A 21,779-nucleotide genomic window follows, 5' to 3' on the forward strand; every position below is an offset into this window, starting at 1 on the left:
ACATTATACCTCACCGATGCTGTGTGCAAGGATGTTGGCAACACCGGCAGCGGCAGGAAGGCCAGTGGGGTCATACCCCTTGGGGTCTCCAGCGCCGTCCACGGTCGGAACAAGTTCTCGGTACACCGCAAATGGCCCAGCAAAGCATGCGGCGTCGATCACCCACGCATTGGTCTCCACAGGGAGCTTCCCGGCGAGGACCCCACCCAGGTGGGCGGCGTCCGAGAGCCGTTCGATCGCCGGATCTCCGGTGCAGCGGACGCGGTCGCCCGTGAAAAGGATCGCGTTGACCCGTGGAACCTGCTGCCATCAGAGAGTTCAGGCTCTGTAGGCGAGGCAGGCAGAAGGCCAGTGTCTGAACTCTGAAGAGGAAAGGGAAAGTTTTGGCCTTACGGCGAGCGTTTTGGCGGGCGAGAGGAAGAGTGAGGCGGCGACGCGGAAGAGGGATCCGCCTCGGGAAAGGGGGACGTGGAGGACGCCGGTCCACCGGTCCATGGCCACGGCGGCGGCGAGGTCGCCGGGAGTGGAGGGAGGAGACCGGGGTGGAAGGAAAAGACCTTGTTGCCCATGTGCTTCTACCGCTTTCCTGGACGTGCCTTTTTTATGGGCCTTAGTATCCATGGGCCGCTTTCATAAAGAAAGTTGGGCTTATAGCTTGATTCAAGGATTGCAAGTAGTGGGCCATTGCGTAATGTGCGGGGCCGAAGTCTGGGATATTGGACTTTGTGCAACCGTGCTAAAGGCCCATATGTGATCATATATTGTACCGTCATGAACTGGCTTTGTGTACATGCATCTTCCGGACCTTGTTTTGGACACTTCCAGTAGCTCGGTATGAAATCTGCCAATTTTCTGCACTCAGGTAGGTTTTGATTTCTCGCAGTTTCAGTAGATCGACTGGGTGAAGCAAATAGCCCCGATAGCATACCCTAAACCCCTAATTATACCTATATTTATAAAGTTATTTTTTAATTTCTATGGGGAAGACATTCTATTAAATTGAGAGTATAATTACATCTTTCTTTTTCATAAAGTCACTGGACATTAAAAAAAAGATATACTAGACTAAATCTAGAGCCACTAATGACATTCTTCACCTTCTATCCATGTCCTTGACAATTGCCTAGTTTCAATATTTCAAAATTCAGTGATTCCACTAACCTCCATTGCAACATCACCCTCCAATCATCCACAATGACAGTCTCCAAACAATGTAAACGCCACATGATCTCACACCACGAGAGCTTGCTAGGATTCATGTGACAAACTGAAAGAGCATATGTCGCCTCGTCGTTGAATATGGTCAAGACTCAAGACACACCAATCTAGCACCAACAGTAACATGCACGCTGAAACTGTAAATTTGGATCATTTCTCTGCCAACAGGAGATCAAAATCTAGCGAGTTGGTGATACAAAGATGTAAACGGGGAACATGGACATCCCCACCAATTGCATCAATCTTGCAAAAACCAAAACTACATGATGAGCGCGGGATGGATGCCCAGAAAGGCATGCACATCGGAATTCTCTACAAGACACAAGATCCGACAAGGAATTGATGAAGGTGATACCGTCTGGTAACCCATCTGTCACAATTTATTCAATCTAGATCTAAATCCTAACATAATACGATTAGACTAGATAGCGAAGGGTCTTTGCCCCTCCACTGTATCGGCGAGGCCCCCACAAGGGGAGAAGGAGGGGAGCGTCCATGGTGATGCAGGAGGACCTAGGTATTGGTCACGAAGTCGGTACTGCTATTTGCAAAGTTTAACAAACAAGAATTCATACCTACACGTGCACCCATTAGGCTCCAGATACCACTAGGTCTAAGCATCTCAAAACTACTCATTCTTCAGAGCCAAATAGAGGTCCTTTTGAACTTTTATTATTACTACTACTATTATTATTAATATAAGCATGTTTCGGGTACCTAAGTTTTATTAAATTCAGTCCTTAGTCTACCTATGTTTATAAAGTCCTTTGAAATTCCATAATATTCTAAAGAGAATTGATTTCTATTGATCAAGGTTCTTTATGGCAAGGTAATAATGAGAAGCAAATTAAAATACGGCCTTGCCAAGTGAGGTATCCTTTGTCAGCTTAAAGATCAAGTGGTCTAGGTGTAACGGATCAAGTGGGGCAGAACGGCTTTAACTCAAGCAAGGGAAACAAGGGCTTGATGGCCTAATTTGTGAGCCTTCCCATTCTTCAGAGCCAAATAGAGGTCCTGTTGAACTTCTATTATTATTAATAATATATAATTCTACCTCTCAAAAATGAGTTTGAGGGTCCAATAAAACATCGATGCTCTAATGTAAGGTCTGTTGCTATAGGTTACACACGTGGTGTCCTCCTGTAACAAGTGTTTTAGGGTCAACGACAATCGCATCGCTATCCATCGCCGCTGCGATGCGTCAAAGGACTGGAAAACTGGCAGCGGCCATTGGAGCTGTCACTGTCAGGATGAGGTCCCACTGAACCGCGGTCTCCGTCGCGAGGAAACTGCCCGGAAGACGGAAGAGCCTTGTCTCTATCAGGAGAAAAAAAAAACAATATATCATAGCTGATAAGCCCTGGCTGAAATCAACATGTGAACAGACTGAAAGTATGGTTTTGTACAGGGCACACTGCACTTGTCGCTTTGGTCAGGTAAACACTGCGAAGTCGTGGTTTATTTTTTCCAAACACACTTCTCATAATAGAAAAATATTTCACTTCTTAACAAGGGAGACGGGTAGAGTAAATGGACCTATATACCCTTGCTGCATTCTATGGCTTGTGCTCACCGACGCGGCCCCATCTAGCAACCCATTCACGTGGCTCGGTAGCAAGGTGGGGCATGTTCAAGTGGAAAAAATAATATATGAACCAATTCACGTATTGCAATAAAAAATTAAGGCAAAAAAGTTATAATTAGGGTTAGACGAAAAACTCAAAACCGGACAACTTGCTCGACTCGGCTCATTAGTGGCTCGGTAGCTGAGCTAGCACTTCGGCCCGTGTACTTAATTGGTTGATTGATGGCTGGACCTAGACCTGAACCTATAAACTTTGGAGCCGAGGCAGCTCAAGTCCGTAAAAGAGCCGAGCCGAGCCAAGCTAGGCGGCGGCAGTTTGATTGTCTATATGAGCAGATGCAACTTGACTATACCATGTGTTAGTGATGCATGAATCCCTTCAGCTCATCCTGCATGGACACATGCAACGCGGGACATTTTATTTTGTTTTATAATTGACATGTGCATCGCGGGACTACCTTGTGTTATAAAATCGTATTCTCTACATGCATAATGATTATGTTCTACTAAAACTACCGACAAGCAAATATAAATATGTTATCGTCAAAATATAGTAGATATTTGAATGTCAAGCCGGATTCGAGACATTTCTTTTTTGCATTTGTATATGATAATATTCGTGTATTCGAATTAAAATATAATAAAATAGGTACTATCTGTATTTGATTTCATACGAATCCGATCCGAATCAGTTCCTACCTTAGCAGATGCACACGGTGGTGGATGGTCAAGCCCGAGCAAGGTGAGCGTGTTGCCATGTGTGGCAACGCCAAGCGCAAAGGAACAACAAAAACAAGGGTAGAAACGTCCGCTCACCATACTCTCTGTCTAAAAAAGATTAAATAATAGATGTAGTGTGCTGTGAACAAAAGTCATTGTTTTGTAGCGTCCCGAAGACTAAATCTAGAAACACGGTGTGCCATGCACAAAACCACGTTTTATGGATGTCCCGTGGACAAAATTCTCGAGATGGAAACGCATGCAACCTGAAGCTCCTAGTTTACTCGTGCACGGGCTTGGGACCCACGCATCCCCATAACCATGACCGTATTGTTTATTTGTCCTCTGAATTTTCAATTTTGGATGATCAGGTCAGCAGAGCACGTGATGATTTAGCACGAAAAGTCTTCTTTATCTATTTTCTCTGGTCGAAAATGACGCCCCACGGTTGTTGTCGCTGGTTTCCTTCTTTCTGGCATTTTCTTTTCGTCTCCTCTCGTTGCAATTTTGATGGTGGGATTGGTGTCAGGACTCAGTACAGGGGCAGGTTCATTTCACCCAGACCCAGGAAATGCGCAGCCGTGCCGCCGGCCGTAGCCCGTTTGAAGCGAAGCGAGACATCCGCCATCTGATCGAAGGAAAGTCTGAACCAGATCCCGACGTCTGTCTGAATGTCTGCTCCACGACAAAATTAGCAACAGTGACGGAGCGGATTCGAGGTTTGAAAGCAGGGCGAATCCAGGATATCATGTTATTGGGGTCAAGGACTAAGCATCGGAGTTAAACGTACGTTGATTTTCTATTTGAAAGAGTAATTTGCAGGTGGATTAAAGAACTTTAAATGTATTTCTGGCAAGTTACCGGGGTCGGCTGACCCCGATGGATACAGATAGATTCGCCCCTGTTTGAAAGGGCCTTGCTAGATGGCTGCACCTGCACGATTGGTCTATGCTGCCACTGCCGGTATGCAACAACCACAAGATCTTCATGGAAAAATAGGAAATGTCAGTAATAAGCTGTAGATTCTTCTGGTTGTTATTAGTTACTGTGCAATTCGAGTGACATGGAGCCACACATCGAGATCTTTTTTGTGGTACGAGAGATTAAAGAATAGTGAGTTAACGTCATCGAGAAACACTGAAGACTTTTCTTTTTTCCTTTTTGAAAATAATTTACACTTTCCACAGTAGATTTTCGGTGCAATCATTGAACTCCTCGAGCAGCACGTGGAGCCGTAGAAAATTTCAGGGAAGAGGAACCAACCGTGAGGTTTCCTCTGTCAATGTTTGCCACCATATTTCTGTCTAAAAATGTTTGCCACCATATACTCATCATACTCTATAACTCTAATGTGTGACCCAGGCAATAACACGACAGTGATTTGGTTCCAGATGTCAATTCGACCGCAGACGCAACGAGCCAGGAACCAACCAAAACACTATCATCCCCCTATACCGCCTCTCAGCGACGCGTGGTGCTTCATGTACACGAGAATCAAATACTTTCTCGGTCTCGATCCAGTTTGTTGCGGCGTCAGAGAGCCGCTCCTACAATTTCCTGCGTCTCAGTCCAGACTCCAGCATGAGCAATGTTTGTAAAGTCAGATTCCTCCATGACCCATGCATGAATCAAACAAATGTAGAAGAGAATGCAGGTATGTATGCACTGTGTGTCGATGGCACGCATGGTGAAATGTACCACGTGCAAGATAACGAGGACCTCAAGCTAGCACTCCGCTGTTAGCACACGAGTTAAATATACACAAATTGCGGCGTTCTTTTCTGTTCTCTACTATTCTCTATACTAGTTTCGAACACAATAGAAAATGCAGCATGGTCGCCGTCGTCTTCTCCTCCTTTCTCTCTTTCCTTTTATTTTGGGAATATGGTCTAGGAACAGTGTAACGCACAACTGAACAGGAGTGACCTTTTAGGCCAGTCTCAGTGGGGTTTCATCAGAGTTTCATATGCATTAAATAAACTGATGTGGCACCGTATTGATGAAGAGAGAGATGATAAGAGTTTCATGGGAGTAGAGAGAGTTTCATGGGGATGAAACTCTTCTGCACTCTTTCCAAAATATGAAAACATTGGTAACAGGACCGTAAAATCTACACTGAGACTGGCCTTAGGTCTTTGCGATGACCTATCCTGTCTCTTCCAATTTGCTGCCCCGCAAGCATGCGCGGATGATCATGCAACCGATAGTGCTCGCCGCAGAGATATTCTGGCCCATGCAATTTTATTTCTTTTCGTTCCTTTTTACTCCCTCTGACCAGAAAAACATGCAACTATGCGTTGCGTGCCACATAAAATTATTCACGTTGGACTAAGTTTTTAGTGCATAATATTCATATTTATGACCACAAATTAATTTATTATGAAAATATATTTCATAACTAATCTAATGATATTTATTAGATGTTATAAATATTTATAGTTTTTTTTTCATATATAATTGGTTAAACATAATATACTAAAACATGGTGCCACGCTAGAATTACATGTTTTTTCTGGAGGGGGGAGAGTATTTTTTATAGAAAGGAGCAAGGTGGTCCCTGTGAATACACGGCTAGCCAGCTCTTTTTCAGTGTAACATTCAAAGTCTTTCGCTTGAACATTTTTTTTGTAAACAATTTTGTTCATTTATTTGATTGTACTTGTATTCTCTCTATATGTCTCCACTGTCTCCATATAGCTATAGTTGATTAACTTCGTTTTAAATGCATGATGTTATTATCAAATAAATCTCTGGTCCATGAGTCGCTCAGGCAACCGCACAACAAGTTATACTTCTATTCCACTTAGGAGTATTTATAAATGCAGTGAGAATGGTACCGCGGTAGGGTTATTATGATTTGACGAAGCACATAAGCATATATAAATAAGTAGAAAATGAGTGCAACAGCTCTAATCCCACCATTGTGCCGTGCTTGCGGCAAAGTAGGGCAAATTGTTGGTTGGCAGCCACAAGGGGACGATAATAAATCTCACAGGTTCAGCGGAGGTGAGAACGAATGGACGATCATGATTAAGAGTTATAGGACCTATTTGATTCGTGACCTGGCAGATAGCTTATTTGTCTAGAGGCGATCTTGGTTGCTAGCTCAAAATCAATGGTCTGAATTGTTGTCTAGGAAAAACCTGCCTGCAGTCTCAAACAAACAGGCCCATACTGACACGAAGGTAGCAGAGGAGCAGGGAACGACTAGTGATAAAAAAAAAACTTCGAAATTGGTATAAACTTTAAAGTAAAACCCTTCAAATTCTAAACTCCAAGTTTTGTTCTTCATAGCATGGAGATGGCACAAGTTCACAACAAATACTCTTGTAATCAGAGCAAGCTGAAATGAGAGGACATCTATGCTTTTAGTTATTTGGAACTTTTGTGAATAATTCTTTGGATTATAAAAGCTAAAAAAGAATTCGGCGTTCATGGTTCCCAATATTGAGTTTAAACTTCAAAGTTGACATTTAATGTTGTAGGTTTCTAGTTGAATCCTCAAACCGTATAGATGTTTTTCTTATCTTTTATCCTGGGAGGTGGATGATTTAGATGCAAATATTATTATAGAGACTACTTTATATTTTTTATAATGACAAGAGTGGGGTTAATGTGGATGAAGATTAGGTGTTACTTAAAGTTATTTTATAATGTAGAGTTTGATAATTTACATGTAGATATAGGGATTAGTCTAGAGTCTTTCAATAACGGTGAATGTGGTTGACCATCTAGAAAAATTGAATAGAACCAATGGTTATTTATTGTCAATAATGCTTCGACGGTTATTCTAATTTTGTGAGAATTAGTTCATCTATCGTTAACGCGCCTAATAAGGATTAAGATGAAGGTTCTAAAGGAGTGTGCAGGTAATTAGTAAGGCAATGAGAGGCATGGAATGATCAAGAACATTGCGCTCGTGGCTATACATTAACAAGTGGAGTTCAAATAGGTCTACCATTGGGAACTCGAAAATCCCATACGTCCTCAGCTGGTGGATCCCAAACAAGTTCAGTAGTAGTTATGGAAACTTATATATTACTAGCAGAAATATATTACGTTCCAAAATGTATTGATTTTCCTATATATATTACTCCTATGTAGTAATACAGTCAAATCAATTTATAATTGTGCTACCAGAACCAAAGCTGCTATAATCTAATAGTTTCTTCCGTCCGTAGCTTCGAAAACGATCGAAGCACGTGACAGTAACGCCGGAAAATTCAAGGAAGGTCATCTAGAAGCGCGACGACAAATGGCAATGCGGCCCCACCTCGCCAGTCACCGCTATATAAACCCGGGCCGTGCCCAACTTCCTCCGAATCCAAAAATTCCCGAATCAAACGCTTAAAATCCCTCCAAACCACGACATCACGTGACGGAAACGCAGCCCCAACAAAGATGGTGCTGCTTAACCCGGCGTGCGAGTCGGCGGCGCTGGACAGCATCCGGCATCGCCTCCTGGACGAGCCCGCGGCGTCGTCGGCGGTGGCGACCATGAGCGCGAGCGCGGCTCCGCGGCCGGTGTACTGCCGCAGCACGAGCTTCGGCAGCCTGGTGGCGGACCAGTGGAGCGAGTCGCTCCCGTTCCGCCCCGACGACGCCGACGACATGGTGGTCTTCGGCGCGCTCCGCGACGCCTTCTCCCGGGGCTGGCTCCCCGATGGCTCCTTCGCCGCCGTCAAGCCCGAGCCCCTGGCGTCGTCCCCGGACGACTCCCCCTACGAGCACGGATCCTATTCCTCCTACCTTGGTGGCGCGGCTGGCGGCCTTCTTCTCGCGGAGGAGGAGCCTGAGACGCCGACCGAGGCGGCGGCGATGACGCCCGGCGGGAGCGAGGAGGAGGCCGCGGCCGCCGCGGCGGTGGCCAGCAGGGGCAAGCACTACCGCGGGGTGAGGCAGCGGCCGTGGGGCAAGTTCGCGGCGGAGATCCGGGACCCGGCCAGGAACGGCGCGCGCGTGTGGCTCGGCACCTACGACAGCGCCGAGGACGCCGCCGTGGCCTACGACCGCGCCGCCTACCGCATGCGCGGCTCCCGCGCGCTCCTCAACTTCCCGCTCCGCATCGGCTCCGAGATCGCCGCCGCTGCCGCGACCGCTGCCACTGCCCCTGCCGTGGGAGACAAGCGGGCGTCCCCCGAGCCGACCGCGAGCTCCGACTCTTCTTCCCCTTCATCCTCCTCGTCCTCTGGCTCTGGGACACCAAAGCGGAGGAAGAGAGGCGAGGCCGCTGCCGCGACCATGGCCATGGCCCTTGTCCCACCCCCGCCGGCGCCGGCGCAGGCTCCCGTCCAGCTAACCCTCCCGGCCCATCCGTGGTTCGCCGCCGGCCCGGTCCAGCAGCTAGTGAGCTAACTATTGCTGTATCAATGGGGTGTGGTTGATGGATTCAGCTCAGTGCAAGAAGTCAAGAACAGAGCAACAAGATGCGCGTCAAGCACACACACTGCTCCAAGAAATGCGTGGGATGAGGTCGAGGGCATCGTCATCAGGATGTTCCTGGTTCGCACGGAATTTGTTCCTCCATGGTCGCTAGTATGGTGTTCTGAGAAGCTTGTAATGTGTAGAACCTGTTTGTGGCGTCATTGCATTGGATTCGGATGAGATGAAATCGGAAGCTTCTCCGTGAGAGGCTGGTGGTCCTGGTGCAAACTTGCATCAGCATTTCTAGAATGGATATTATTCTTTGTTCTTTGGTGTTCAAAGTGGTTCCTTTGAAATCAGCAGATTCTAGGTGCCTGTTTAGTTGCACTTCATTTTGTAAAATTTTTCAAGATTCTCCGTCACATCGAATCTTTGGACGCATGCATGAAGCATTAAATATAAATAAAAAATAAAACTAATTACACAGTTTAGACGAAATTCATGAGACGAATCTTTTAAGTCTAATTAAACTATGATTGGACACTAATTGCCAAATAACAACGAAAGTGCTACGGTATCATTTCGCCAAAAATTTTGCAAACTAAACCAGGCCTAGTTCATTGTCTAATTGGAACGTGCACGCTGCTGTTGGCTTGATCCTGATGCAGAGTCCAACACTACCTTTTCATTGGACATTTCCTCATTAAATTTTTGTTTAGTAACCCAACGCACACTAATTGTTGGTACTCAGATATATACAATATACTTTACAAAGAATAATTAATCTTTTATATTTACCATTAGCGAGAGACGAGAGGGAGGAAACTGCTGTCAAACTGAAGACAAGGTCAACAGACAGAGACCTGCATTTCAAAACCAACCAGACGAGCAGGAGAGCAGCCGTATTCCGATTTCAGAATTCAGAGGCGCCGCTGGAAACGGAGCAGAAAAGCCGGCACGTGACGTGCGAGACCAGCGCGCATTAGCCAAAATAAACTAATCGACCCACCACCGTTGCTTTGGCAAATTGTATGGTCATGGTGCGATGCTGATGGGCTGGTGGCTCGGTGCAGCATTGGGTTGGGCACAACACAAAACAGGCCTAGTTATCCTTTTTTTAATTCCGGCTGGAATGTTAATATCCTAGCCAATGAGGAAGCGAATTGATTTGAATAAGGACCTCGTGCTTATCCATGATGGTAGGGGGTCACGGTTCCACTGAAAATGAGGCTGTTTTGTGCTTAACAGCTGGCCTTCAATTTCCGGAGCGTCAAAGGTTTCAAAAGCCCGTAGGAACAGGGCTTGCGTGCAATGGAAGATGTAGCCGAACTGAAGACAGCCGATGTTTCCATTTGCCGACTAGCACATTTATTTATTGTGTGAGCACATATTAACACTGAAAATAAATGAACAGAAAAAGTACCCGAATCTCAGATGAAACAGTCGGCCTTGCAATGCTATTCTCGTATTCAAAATAGCGCTTGCAATACTACTCCTAAGTCCCAGGAAAGAATGCAATTCTAGCACAGTGTCATTGTTTAGTATCATAATAAGTTCGATCACTTATAGATAAATGTAAATAGTATTCACTAGAAATTTGGTTAAATATAAACTATTTTTGTTGGCACGCAACTCGTAGTGCGTTTTTTTTTTTATGAACAGAGGGAGTACAAGCGTAGCCGAAAATCGAGACATGTATAGCGCTGCTCTCCGCATCGCATACTGCAGACGAATAGCCGACACCTGACAACGGCAAGGGCATGCCATTGCCATCAGATAAGCGCATGAAGTGATCCAGTCCCGTGCCCTCGCCCCTCTTCCGAAGCAAAGAGACGGTCGGCATGATCCTTTCAGCTTCAGCTCTCCAGCAGGTAAACCTCGTTGCCCCGGTCTCGAACCTCATTGCCCTGGTCTCACTGCTGATTCAACGTGACGGCGATGGATGTGGGCACGGCATTAAGATCGAGCACAAGCAGCCTCCGAATCAGCCCGTGCAAAAGCAGGGTAGGCCGCCGAGTCAGCTTGTTGACGCTCTCTTGACGCAGAACGTGGTTGCCCGCGTGAAGGAGGGTAACGCACGGTGGCGCTCCGGCGACCACGACTCCGCGAGTGTCGGTCCCGTCAGAAAGGAGGGCAAAAAACGTCGAAAGTTGCTGCAACCAGGCCGCCGCCGTCGTGGCAGAAGCCTTTCCTAGGGCTCTAGGAGCAGCACGGCCCGCGTCCAATGCTGTCACTAGGGTCGGGCTGCCTAGCTACCTGCGTCCCTGCCTCACTGCCTGGTGCGGCCGTTGGCCGTTAGGAATTTCTCCTTCGCTGTTTCCCGGGCCATCATGGACGTATCCATGCGTTCATGGGCCTCGATTCAAAGCCCATAGAGATCAGTGCACATAAACCGTAAGTAAAATCCCATAACTACAGAAACCAACGTACATAATCTCTGTCAACTGTGAGCCGATCAGTGTTCCGTCGTGCTCAGCTGTGCTGAACAAAATTCCTTGCACTTGGCCACCACCGTTCAGGACTTCATTCGTCAGCTTTCATGCTGTCAAACTGTAAAGCCCATCGGCGGATCTGTAAATTTTGCTTCGTGTCTCAGTAAACACCAACCGCCTTATTACCAGACGCTCTAACCTTTCAAGCTTACTAACCTTTCCATCACTTCGCGATAGATGTCTCTCTCCTCCTCCATCGTCATCCCCAAACCACAGACTGCATGCACCGAAATGCGCTTTCGGAGCCGCTGTTCGTACGTAGACGACCAATCAGTCATGAACCATTCATTCATACGGCTTTGGTAAAAAGGGTGGGGGGGCCTCGCAAGAGCAGGCGCACTGAGCGCGGAAGCAAAGCGGGGGAACAGGGGAAACAGTGGGAGATGACACGATGGCTCTACCGATAAGCTAGTATATGGTACCGGTATGGCTTATCCTCTTTCGCCCGGTTTGTTTGGGCTTGTTTGACTCATAAGCCATGGCTGAAAATACTATTGACTGATTTAGTGTGAGAGAAAAATACTGTTTATTGGCTGAAAAAATACGACTTATAAGTCAAACAAGCTCAAACGAGCATTACGTTTATCCTTAACCATGAATATTTAAATCCCCTGTTGTTCAAAGGAATCAGTATACATTAGGATCCTTCGTGCGAGATCCTCTCTCATCCTCGCTCCTCGCTTTCGAGCCGACAGCCCACGATTCGAGTTTCTTAACGTGTGCAAGGAATTAAGGAAAAGGCCCACGTACAGACATGCTTGAGTCGTCGTTTGGATTAGGATGATGATGACGACTACCTTTTGTGCTTGTGTTCAATTGGATGTCTACCGTGTGCGACGAGAATTTGGACTCCTCGTGGAGTGCTGGAACCACCGGCGCGAAGAACCTTGACTTGACCTCTGGCTAACACGGCTGTTCGTTTACTCGTATACGATCGTGGATTATAAGTTAGAATAGTATTTTTCTCTCACATCAAATCAGCTAGCAGTAAATAATCCACGATCATTTACGACCTGCCGAACATGGAGCAATCGTCACGGTTCAATTCAGCTGATGCACGCGCCTTAGGCCTTCACCCAAAGGCCATAGCCCATAGCAGTGTTGAACTGTTGATCAACTCGACATACATACTTTGAGGATGATGACCTGTTCACAATGTTAGATCATACGGCTTTTAGTTTTCTCATATGCACAGTGTCGGCTTGTACTGACACGAGTCAGCTTACAATAGCAACACGCAGTTGTACACTAGGTACTCAGCTGGAGTTAGCTGGTAATCAATCAGCAAAGCAGCAGAGCTACGTGGATGGCTTTGGGATTCTGTCCGGTGACCCACCGAAACCTGATTTTTTTTATAAAAAAAAACAGCACGCATTTGATACGCGTAAGCTCCATCTGAACAGGCGCGATGATGCTCCTCCTTTTCCCACCACCTTCCCGTCTTCCCTGATACCGTCGATCGCCTTTCTCCTCTTCCATTTCCTCCTTTCCGCTACCCTGTTCGGTGCGTGTTCGTAACCAACGCGCCATCAAGATGATCGACGCCGATAAGTACACTCCCTCGATTGCTAAACCCTCCTAAACCTGCTCGGCGCGCAGCTTCTCTCCACTGCTCGCCTGATCGCCTCGCATAATCTATCCCACATCGGCAGCGTAGTCGCCTCCAGCTGCAGCGGCGACCGTACATACGCTAGCTAGCTTGCAGTTGCAGCTTAGCCTCGAAGCAAGAATGGGAGCCGCCTCGTCGCGGGAAGCGGACGCGGCGCGCGCGGCGGCGCGGGAGCACACGAAGCGGTGCCGGGAGCGGCGGCGGCTCATGCGGGAGGCCGTGCGCCTGCGGCGGCACCTGGCGGCGTCGCACGCGGCGTACCTCCGGTCGCTCGGCGTCGTCGCGTCCGCGCTCACGCGCTTCGCGGTCGGCGAGCCGCTCCCGGTGTCCGACCACATCCCGCCCGCGGTGATCGCGCACCGCCCCGTCGTCGTCCCCTCCTCGCCGCCGCCGCTGCTCCGCGCCATGGAGCAGCCACAGCCACAGGGCGAGGCGCGGCAGCAGGACGGGGGCAGCGGCGTTTCTGCTGGCGTTGGCGTGGCGGCAGCGCCTACGCGGACCGAAGGCGTCGGCGTTGATGGTGCCGAGGAGGAGCTGAGGATGGTCGTGAGGCACCGTAGCCTCGCGGAGGTCGCGGCGGGGCTGGAGGAGTACTTCCTCAAGGCCAGCGTCGCCGGCGACACGGTGTCGAGCCTGCTTGAGGCCAGTACCACCGAGTTCAAGGGTAAGCCGCCGCGTCACAGTACAGACTCACAGTCACTGACTGGCCAATGGGATGAGAAGACGTGTGTGGTGAGTCGTGTCACTGACTGGCCACCTGAATTTGCTTGCAGGTGGCTCACACAGCTTCTTGGGCGCGCTCTGCTGCCTTTCGGCGCCAGCGCTCGACCGCATCGACAGCATGAGCAGCCGGCAGAGGCACAGCGCCACCTTGCAGCAGCTCCTCGCATGGGAGAAGAAGCTCTACAAGGATGTCAAGGTGATCCAACAATAAAAAACACAATTGCTTCCTGCATTATTGTTGTCAATTGCTAAAAGCAGCCACGATGATATATATAGCTTGTCTTACCACTGGGACGACGTGATGTTTACGTTTACCATACCATTACCATGCAGGCGAGGGAGAAACTGCAAATAAGGCACGACAAGAAGCTCGCCGAGCTGCGGGACCAGGAGTACAGCCGGAAGATCGACGTGGACATCCAGAAGCTCAAGGCGGCGTGGGACAGGGCGCGCGCGCAGCTCGAGACCGCCTCCGAGTCCGTGGACGTGACCTCGTCCGCAATCGCCCAGCTCCGCGACACCCACCTCGCGCGCCAGCTCCTGGAGCTCTGCCACGCCACGCTCGACATGTGGCGGGCGATGCGGCAGCACCACGAGACGCAGAGCCTGTTCGCCCAACAGCTGCGCGGGCTGAGCAGCCGCACGTCCATGGACCCCACGACCGAGATCCACCACCAGGCCACGCGGGCGCTCGAGACCGCCATGAACGCCTGGTCCGCGGCCATGGCGCACGTGGCGAAGCACCAGCGCGACTACGTCCACGCCATCGGCGGCTGGCTCAAGCTGACGCTGACGCCGGTCAGCGGCGCCGCCGAGGCGGTGGGCTCCCCCGTGGCGGCGGAGCTCGCCGCGTTCGTCGACCGGTGGGGGAAGGTGCTCGACCGCGTGCACTGCGTGGACGTGCTCAAGGCGATCAAGAGCTTCGCGGGCGCGGTCCGCGGGATCCACGCGCTCCAGGGCGACGAGCTGCGGGTGGCGCGGCGCGTGAGGCAGTACTCCCGGGAGCTGGACCGCAAGTCCCGGATGCTGCGGCAGGTCGAGAAGAGCTACTACGACTCGTACCTGCCCGGGGTCATGTCGATGTGGCACTGGGGGAAGCCCGCGTGGAGGGACCACATGCAGGCGCGCGACGCGGGTAACGAGGTGGCGCAGCGCAGGGACGAGATCGCGGCTTGCCGGAAGATGGTGGAGGACGAGATGCGGAGGCATGCCAAGGCCATCGACGCCACGAGGACGGCCACGGTCACCGGCGTGCAGGGGAAGCTGCCTGCCGTGTTCCAGTCGATGGCCGCGTTCTCGGCGTCGCTTGCGAATTCGCTGGACGCCGCGTGCAGGGCTCCACAGCAGAACACCAACATGCAGTAATAGTAGTAGTAGCTAATACCCGCTCATTCTTTTTGGCGTTTGCATTTTTGTTTTTCATGTTTTCAGCACCTATATATACATACAATACAGAACACAAAGAGAGAACATAGAAATACGAATAAGGCACATTATCGTAGTGTTTTTGGCTGTGTTGTTACCCTTTGTAAATGCGTGCAATCCCCCCCGCCCAACGTGTTTCCATTGGTTTGCCAGGGGTTATCAATTCCGTTTAATATGAGTCACATTCTGCAGAAAACTACATGCATTTGCACGGAAAACATAGAAATGCTAGCTTTATTATGGAATCGATTTGCGGAGGACGCTGCAATGGTTCAGATACAACAAAGAGAAACTCGTCCTATGCAAGTCTCCATTTGATAACTAATACTCCGGAAAAAAGTGAAATCGTGTAAAACCATTTCTCTGCATCAAGAAGGCACGGGAATACATCGAGTCATCAACCAAACATCTCAGGTCATATAAAGCTTTTTCCTATATTTGTTTCCCCTATGCAAGCCTTCCACTCGGATCGTATTCTGCCAAAGAAAACCCATCCATCACAGTATACTTCACTTCTTTGAAAGAGCCATGACGTTAAAGTTCATCGAGTTAGGGTTCTCTGCAATTCTAGCTTTGATGACTTTTGCAGCATCCTGTGGACAGATTTAAAGCACACAATCAGATCGCTCTTCTATGATAGAACAAAAAAAGGAAAACAAATTAAAGGTACATCGGTACATAAACAATTACACATGTTGCATTAGGCAAAACAAAGAATGCACAAAGCTAAATGCAAATACACATTAGCATGCACATCTCCATATTTATAAAGTTTATTCATAAAAGGAACAATAGCACTAAACCCTTCGGTTTTATTCATAAGATGCACCTTTATTCATAGAACTTGGCTGGGGTGCCATTTAAGTCCCCGTTGGCACCCCAAGCTTCTAAAATGCACATCCAGGCCAGCATCTCTAGCAGTCCCTAATACCTTCCCATATCCCCATAAAATAAAACTATCATATTGGAAGTAACTATGTTTTTTCTCTTGCTCCAACAGTGCCCCCAAATACCTTCCCTATCCCTATTAAACAGTTCCACAATACCTCACTTTTTTTGGTGGCCACCAATATTTCCATTGTCTGCCCTCAAACAAAGGGAAGTTGCATCTCCCCAATAGTAGGGCCCACCCTAACTTTCACTTTTCAGCCATCTTTTCCCATACATATCATCTACGGGAACCAACTTTCATATTGGTATTGGGGGAGATATATTGGAGTACTGCTATAGCAACTCCCCCAATATTCACAAAAATAATACTAGGCAACATACATATTGGGGATAGATTATTGGGAGACTGGTGGAGATGCTCTAAACCTACTAATTATGTCACTTACTCACTTGAGGTCTAAATCACCATAACTTGAGTTAATACATCTACGTCACACGCTGATGGCACAATGAAATGACAGACATGGGGCCCACATGCCAATAGGTGAGAAGGAGATAAGACCAGCTTATAGACCCCGATGTCGGTTATGTCAACTCATCATGCAATCAGCATGACATGCAGGCGGATTAATTCAAGTTATAGTAATTTGGACCTCACACAACACGATTAGTAACTTCAGAGACTTGGATGTGCGTTTTGGAAGCTTGGGAACCTGGATGGCACCAAACCAAGTTCCAGGACCAGCAGTGCATTTTACTCATCAACTTTTATTCACGTAAGGTACAAAAGCACCAAACTATATGGTAAAGAAACAACCCACATGACAAGTCGCAGAAATCTGCATATTTCTTAAACCAAAAGGTTGAAGATAAGAAGCAAGCAAAAGTGAAGGAAATATTGCACCTTCAACAAGGTTTCAGGTGATGAAGGGCCATGGGATGTGGGTTGTGATTTTCGTCCATCAAGCTCATAAAGTTCACCTGATGCATGCCAAGGAAAAAAAATATATATCAGAAGCTTACTAATAAATAAATAGATGTGCGCTACAAACTGTAAGATGAACTATTTTACTGGGGGCAATACTGGCACCACCTACCATCAACACAGGAGAAACATACAAAATGTTCATTAACATCAACATTAGCCTGCACATGAAAGCAAGACAATTTTAAGATGACAAAAGACAATAAAATTTAGAGAGGAATAGAGGACTACTATTATCAAGGACATTTAATTATTTATCTACCATTATTGCACTGAGCTTTTAGTTTTATTGAACATTCCTTCAAGGAGCATATTATTTGAGTGCCCTGCAGGTTACCACCTGAACTAGCAAATGGAGGAAACTACCAACTATGGCTCTTATAAATGGTACTCTGTCAGCAACATTTAACAAAAAGAGTTGAAACAACAATAATGTCAAGAGGCAAAACTGATTTCATACTCCAGTGAATAAAATTTAACACTGAACTCAAATAATATACATATCAGAAGAAACTGCTTGGGTGGGCTTACATCAGTGTCACCAGCAGATGCAGCAACAGAATGTGCATCCTCCATCTCATCATCTTCCTCGAGAAAGGTAGCACGCTGATGGTAGCAAATATTTCATACATGAGAACAAAACAAATTTGACCATGAAGAGTACGGAAAAATGAAGTTACATATTTGAATATTAACCTGGACTGGATCCATATCAGCTGTTTGCTTATAGAACTTCTCAAAATAGGACCCCTCAACTGCAAATATGAAAGGTACCCATGAGGCCATGAAGTCATGCTACAAGCAAGTCAAATGTAATTAAAATTCAAACTACTCCATTTAAGGTGCATGTTCAATAAAAACAAATTAAAGTTCACAACATACAGAGAGAGAAAAGTGTGCATAGCTACTGGGACAAGTCACAATTCGTCAATACTTACCTTCATGAAAATATGAACTATACATCAATAATATTATGCCGAAAAAAAAAACTGATCAGGATATGAAAATTTTCCAATTTATGATAATAGATCATGGAAACATAAGGCGAAACAGACAAGGAGCTGAATAGAGTGTCATTGTAGTTTTCTCCATAATATGCTGATTGGCCAGTAACCATGCCCTCAGGTCTCAAGCTAAACCCACCTGATTAAGTGATTAAGTCAAACTATTTTTAGTTTGACTAGTGACAGAGACAAGAGGACACAATGAAGTTTCATAAATCCAAGCAAAGTATTTACTCTGAAGACTGATATCATAAATAGTACTAACTGTTGGTAAATAGACCTGAATGCCTATTGCCTACTAGTTACTAATTACATTCGAGCAAACTAGCTGAATTGGCACAAGAACAGGAGAAGTTCAGCCTTCTAAGACTCATAGTGACTCAAAACAGCAACTTGTAAAATGTAAGACAGTACACCATTAGCTCAATGCAAATCTGAAGTTCCAAAGTTACCTAGCTTGATTTGAGATGTTGCATTTCCTATTGCATGAATAACACCAACTGTTCCACAAGCATTACCAACAGTCTGCTTCGTAAAGTATACCTTCTTGCTCAATTCCTACACAAATTCAGGGATAGAAAAATATAGATCCAACATTGACTCAGGAATATTCTCAAGGTAAAAAGGAAATTCAAATAAATTAACATTTGTTCCAATTGAAGACAAATATACATGTGAATTGATGTCCATCAGAAAATTATGCAAAACTCAAAAAGTAAACAAGAAGAAGCACATGTATCTGTTTGCTTTCATACCATTAAATGGAATGATAAGAAAATGGGAGCCAGATGTGAATAAACTGGTTCTTTGAAAAATGAAACGGATAGTTTATTGAGTATTACAAAAAGTGAAGTAAGAACAAAAGCTGGATATCATAAGAAGTTGATACTTCATAGTATTACGAAATTGATACATAGAGCATCTAACATTGTATTTTCCCAGCGAAAAGCTGTGATGTGCCACAGAAAAATTAGTGCATATCCAGCAAATTAACCAAAGAAAATGAATGTATCTTGATAGGTTTTTATGTAGCAATTCTATAGGTACTGGTACCACAACGCAGAAGCAGTCAGTGGAGATTTACTTGATGATCTAAAAATTGTAGGTATTCCTTGAGTATTGAGTATTTCATTTAGTAACAGCATAAAGGATCAGTTCGTGAAGGGCTCATTAAGTAATATATACCACCTCCACATAGTACTGTACTTGATTCAACCAGTAACAAAACCAGTGTGGTAGCGTGGATAGAGCTTAGAGCAACAAATAACCAAGTGAAAAAAATGTACAATTCAATATCTGGTTACCTAGATAACAGCTACAATTACTTTCTTTCCAATTTCTGGGCACCTATCACCTATAAACACAAGTGGATATGTGTAATCACAAGATGACATTGCAGTGAATACCAAACTAAATCACAAAAGCTGTTTCAAGGACTGGAGGACCAACATTGGTAACATGTACAAATTTCACCAAGATAATCAACATACAATTCTAACAACACAAATCAAAATCTCTCAGCACAATTCGAATTAAACCTTCTCTATCCTACTTCAGGGCACGCCGGCATGGAGAGTATCACTAAAGTGGCCAAGGCATTGTGTTGAAAACATTACAATTACAATCATAGGACAGGAAAAATAGAACAGGATGATACAACCACACCTTGCCCCCTGCAGTCAATGTGGTAGAGGCACTTGATTCTTCTTTCTCCTCCTCGTCCTGACCAGCAAAAGACAACGAACCAATCAATCCGCATCACACAACCAAAAGCAAAGCCAAGCACGCCATTGATCACACCATCCAATGGGGAAATGAAAGCGAGTACTTACCAGGGAGGTGAGCGGGTAGAGGAAGAGGATGGCGAGAATGGGCTGGGGCACCATGGCAAGCAGCTCGTCGTCCAGGCCGTAGACGTCGCAGAACTGCACATCCCCCTCGGGGACTCCCAGCCCCCATATGAACTGCACAAGCCCACTCCGCGGCAGGAATTAGCGAGAGCGGCACGAAACAGAAGGAAACGAAACCCTAGCTAGCGCCGGGGAGGCGGAGGCGGGGGCGGGGTCGCGCGAGCTCACCTGGTTCATGACGTCCGGATTGGCCTCCAGCGGGATCCAGCGCTTCCCCATCTTGTCGGCGCGCGGCGGAGGAAGAAGGAGAGCGGCGGAGCCTGACGACTAGCGAAGAAACTGAGGCGGGCGGGGAGAAGACAGAAGAGAATGAGATCGGGGTGGAAATGGAAAATGCGCGGACGCAATGTGGCGTACGCTACACGCGGACACGCGCACGCCCATGCGGCTAAGCGGCGCACGGGCTGGAAGCCTACCTGGGCCGGACAACAGCCCGTGGGCTGTTGTTCGTTGCCGCGTAGCTTCGTTTAGACATAGAGGTATGGTATCATCATCATAATCATATTCGATCTATACGTTGTAGCCCTCCGTCGCGTGATTTTACTTTTCCTCTGTATCAGCCGTTCGATCTACACGTCGTGCGAGCCCTCCGTCATCCATGATCTTACAGGTAAGATGTAAGACTCCTCTTTAATCTCAAATATGAGTTTTTTAAGACATATATGTGCCGCACGTGTATAGGTGCCCAATTAACGTACATATATTCCCAATGTATGTACGCGTCCAGAATCAATTCGTATTCGTGCCGCGGCAGGAGCGCGGGTGGAAGAACGTCTTCAAGGTGCCGCCCAGCGCGAGGAATACGTAGGATTAAATTATGTGCTTGCCGCCACTTGTTGAGGAACGTGACCACGTACCCGGGGGGCCTTCACCTGCGCGCCGTCGTCCCGTGGAACATGCTCATCTGGTTCACCATTGCCACCGGTACGTACGATCTCGTCCGTCAGCTCCATGAACAACTGCGAGAAACGGAGCAGGAACGGCTCGCAGCACGTCGTCCCCTTGGGTAAATATAATATTATATGTATTTTTGCCCCCTCGGCCTTTTCGTAATAAATAAATATTTGTATTACTAAGTTGGTGACGTAGTTTTAATTAGGAATAATCTTTTTTTATTAACTGAAACCTTAACCAGTTTATTAACCAATCTAATCTAAATACATGTATCTCTAAATTGTACGCATATATCCTTGCAATTCTCAACTAGAGCTGCCATATGAAAATCATCAACAGACCATACTTGACACGATGGAAACTAACTCTTTGACAGCTTTAAATAGGAATTAAAATTAGGGTTATTTGGATTCATGCTATTATAATTTTCGATGTTTGGAGAAACATCATTACTATTCGTCTATTTTGAAGCATGCCATTATAATTTTTTGTTTCCTACAAATATGTCACAGAATACGTATGGACACGACCTGGGCCCAGCTGCAGGCGTATACGAAGACGTATACTTCATCGCAGCCTCTCTCCCCTGTCACTGACACGCGGGCCCCACATGTCATCATCTTCTTCCTTCCCTCCTCATCTTCCCTTGCTGAGCGTGTCGATGGCGATGGCGAGAAGCAACAGCAGCATGCGGTCGAGCAGCAGCAGCACGCGAGTGACGGAGCTCGTGGCCTAGGCGGCGTGCGGAGGACGCGGAGCACGGAGCTCGTGGCCGCGCGGAGCGGGCGAACTGGGCGGCACACGGAGCACGCGACCAGGCTCGCGAGCGTGAGGGCAAGCTGCTGCAGCGGGCGTCCGAGCGCGTGAGCAGGAGCGGGGGCGTCGGTGGCGAGGCGCTGTCGATGTTTTACCACCGATAGCCTGCCACGGGGGTACCCGGGGCAGTATGTTCAGACTTC

General features: G+C 47.1%; 4 protein-coding genes across 4 annotated transcripts; 2 read left to right on the forward strand and 2 right to left on the reverse strand.

Moving 5' to 3' along the window:
- Nucleotides 1–9: 9 nt before the first annotated feature.
- Nucleotides 10–621, reverse strand: LOC136534577 (uncharacterized; the record flags this gene model as incomplete). Its single annotated transcript, XM_066526990.1, has 2 exons — nt 394–621; nt 10–300 (listed from the first exon to the last, which is right to left on the reverse strand). Coding segments are annotated over exons 1-2 (519 nt in total), but the record flags the coding sequence as incomplete, so codon positions are not given.
- A 7,243-nt stretch (nt 622–7,864) lies between these two features.
- Nucleotides 7,865–9,575, forward strand: LOC136534578 (ethylene-responsive transcription factor 2-like). Its single transcript, XM_066526991.1, has 2 exons — nt 7,865–9,257; nt 9,504–9,575. Exon 1 carries the CDS (start codon nt 7,925–7,927, stop codon nt 8,876–8,878), a length of 954 nt encoding a protein of 317 aa, XP_066383088.1. The 5' UTR covers nt 7,865–7,924; the 3' UTR covers nt 8,879–9,257; nt 9,504–9,575.
- Nucleotides 9,576–12,795: 3,220 nt separating this feature from the next.
- Nucleotides 12,796–15,301, forward strand: LOC136534579 (protein ROLLING AND ERECT LEAF 2-like). The gene is made up of 3 exons (XM_066526992.1): nt 12,796–13,652; nt 13,762–13,907; nt 14,045–15,301. Exons 1-3 carry the CDS (start codon nt 13,109–13,111, stop codon nt 15,074–15,076), a joined length of 1,722 nt encoding a protein of 573 aa, XP_066383089.1. The 5' UTR covers nt 12,796–13,108; the 3' UTR covers nt 15,077–15,301.
- Nucleotides 15,302–15,356: 55 nt separating this feature from the next.
- Nucleotides 15,357–20,241, reverse strand: LOC136534580 (ubiquitin carboxyl-terminal hydrolase 3-like). The gene is made up of 9 exons (XM_066526993.1): nt 20,095–20,241; nt 19,849–19,980; nt 19,682–19,738; nt 18,469–18,574; nt 17,709–17,767; nt 17,544–17,618; nt 17,125–17,173; nt 16,932–17,008; nt 15,357–15,729 (listed from the first exon to the last, which is right to left on the reverse strand). Exons 1-9 carry the CDS (start codon nt 20,143–20,145, stop codon nt 15,646–15,648), a joined length of 690 nt encoding a protein of 229 aa, XP_066383090.1. The 5' UTR covers nt 20,146–20,241; the 3' UTR covers nt 15,357–15,645.
- Nucleotides 20,242–21,779: the final 1,538 nt, after the last annotated feature.

The sequence above is a fragment of the Miscanthus floridulus genome, unplaced genomic scaffold (genome assembly GCF_019320115.1).
Source record: "Miscanthus floridulus cultivar M001 unplaced genomic scaffold, ASM1932011v1 os_2064, whole genome shotgun sequence".
Classification (NCBI taxonomy): domain Eukaryota; kingdom Viridiplantae; phylum Streptophyta; class Magnoliopsida; order Poales; family Poaceae; genus Miscanthus; species Miscanthus floridulus.

Bases quoted from the DNA above. Each gene is read 5' to 3' on its own strand.
- LOC136534578 (XM_066526991.1), top strand. From the start codon at position 7,925: ATGGTGCTGCTTAACCCGGCGTGCGAGTCGGCGGCGCTGGACAGCATC.
- LOC136534579 (XM_066526992.1), top strand. From the start codon at position 13,109: ATGGGAGCCGCCTCGTCGCGGGAAGCGGACGCGGCGCGCGCGGCGGCG. The intron at 13,653-13,761 runs GTAAGCCGCCGC...ATTTGCTTGCAG, and splicing joins CAGTACCACCGAGTTCAAGG to GTGGCTCACACAGCTTCTTG. The intron at 13,908-14,044 runs GTGATCCAACAA...ATTACCATGCAG, and splicing joins AGCTCTACAAGGATGTCAAG to GCGAGGGAGAAACTGCAAAT.
- LOC136534580 (XM_066526993.1), bottom strand. From the start codon at position 20,145: ATGGGGAAGCGCTGGATCCCGCTGGAGGCCAATCCGGACGTCATGAAC. The intron at 17,768-18,468 runs GTAACTTTGGAA...TCATATTTGCAG, and splicing joins AACATCTCAAATCAAGCTAG to TTGAGGGGTCCTATTTTGAG. The intron at 17,174-17,543 runs GTAAGCCCACCC...TTTCATGTGCAG, and splicing joins CATCTGCTGGTGACACTGAT to GCTAATGTTGATGTTAATGA.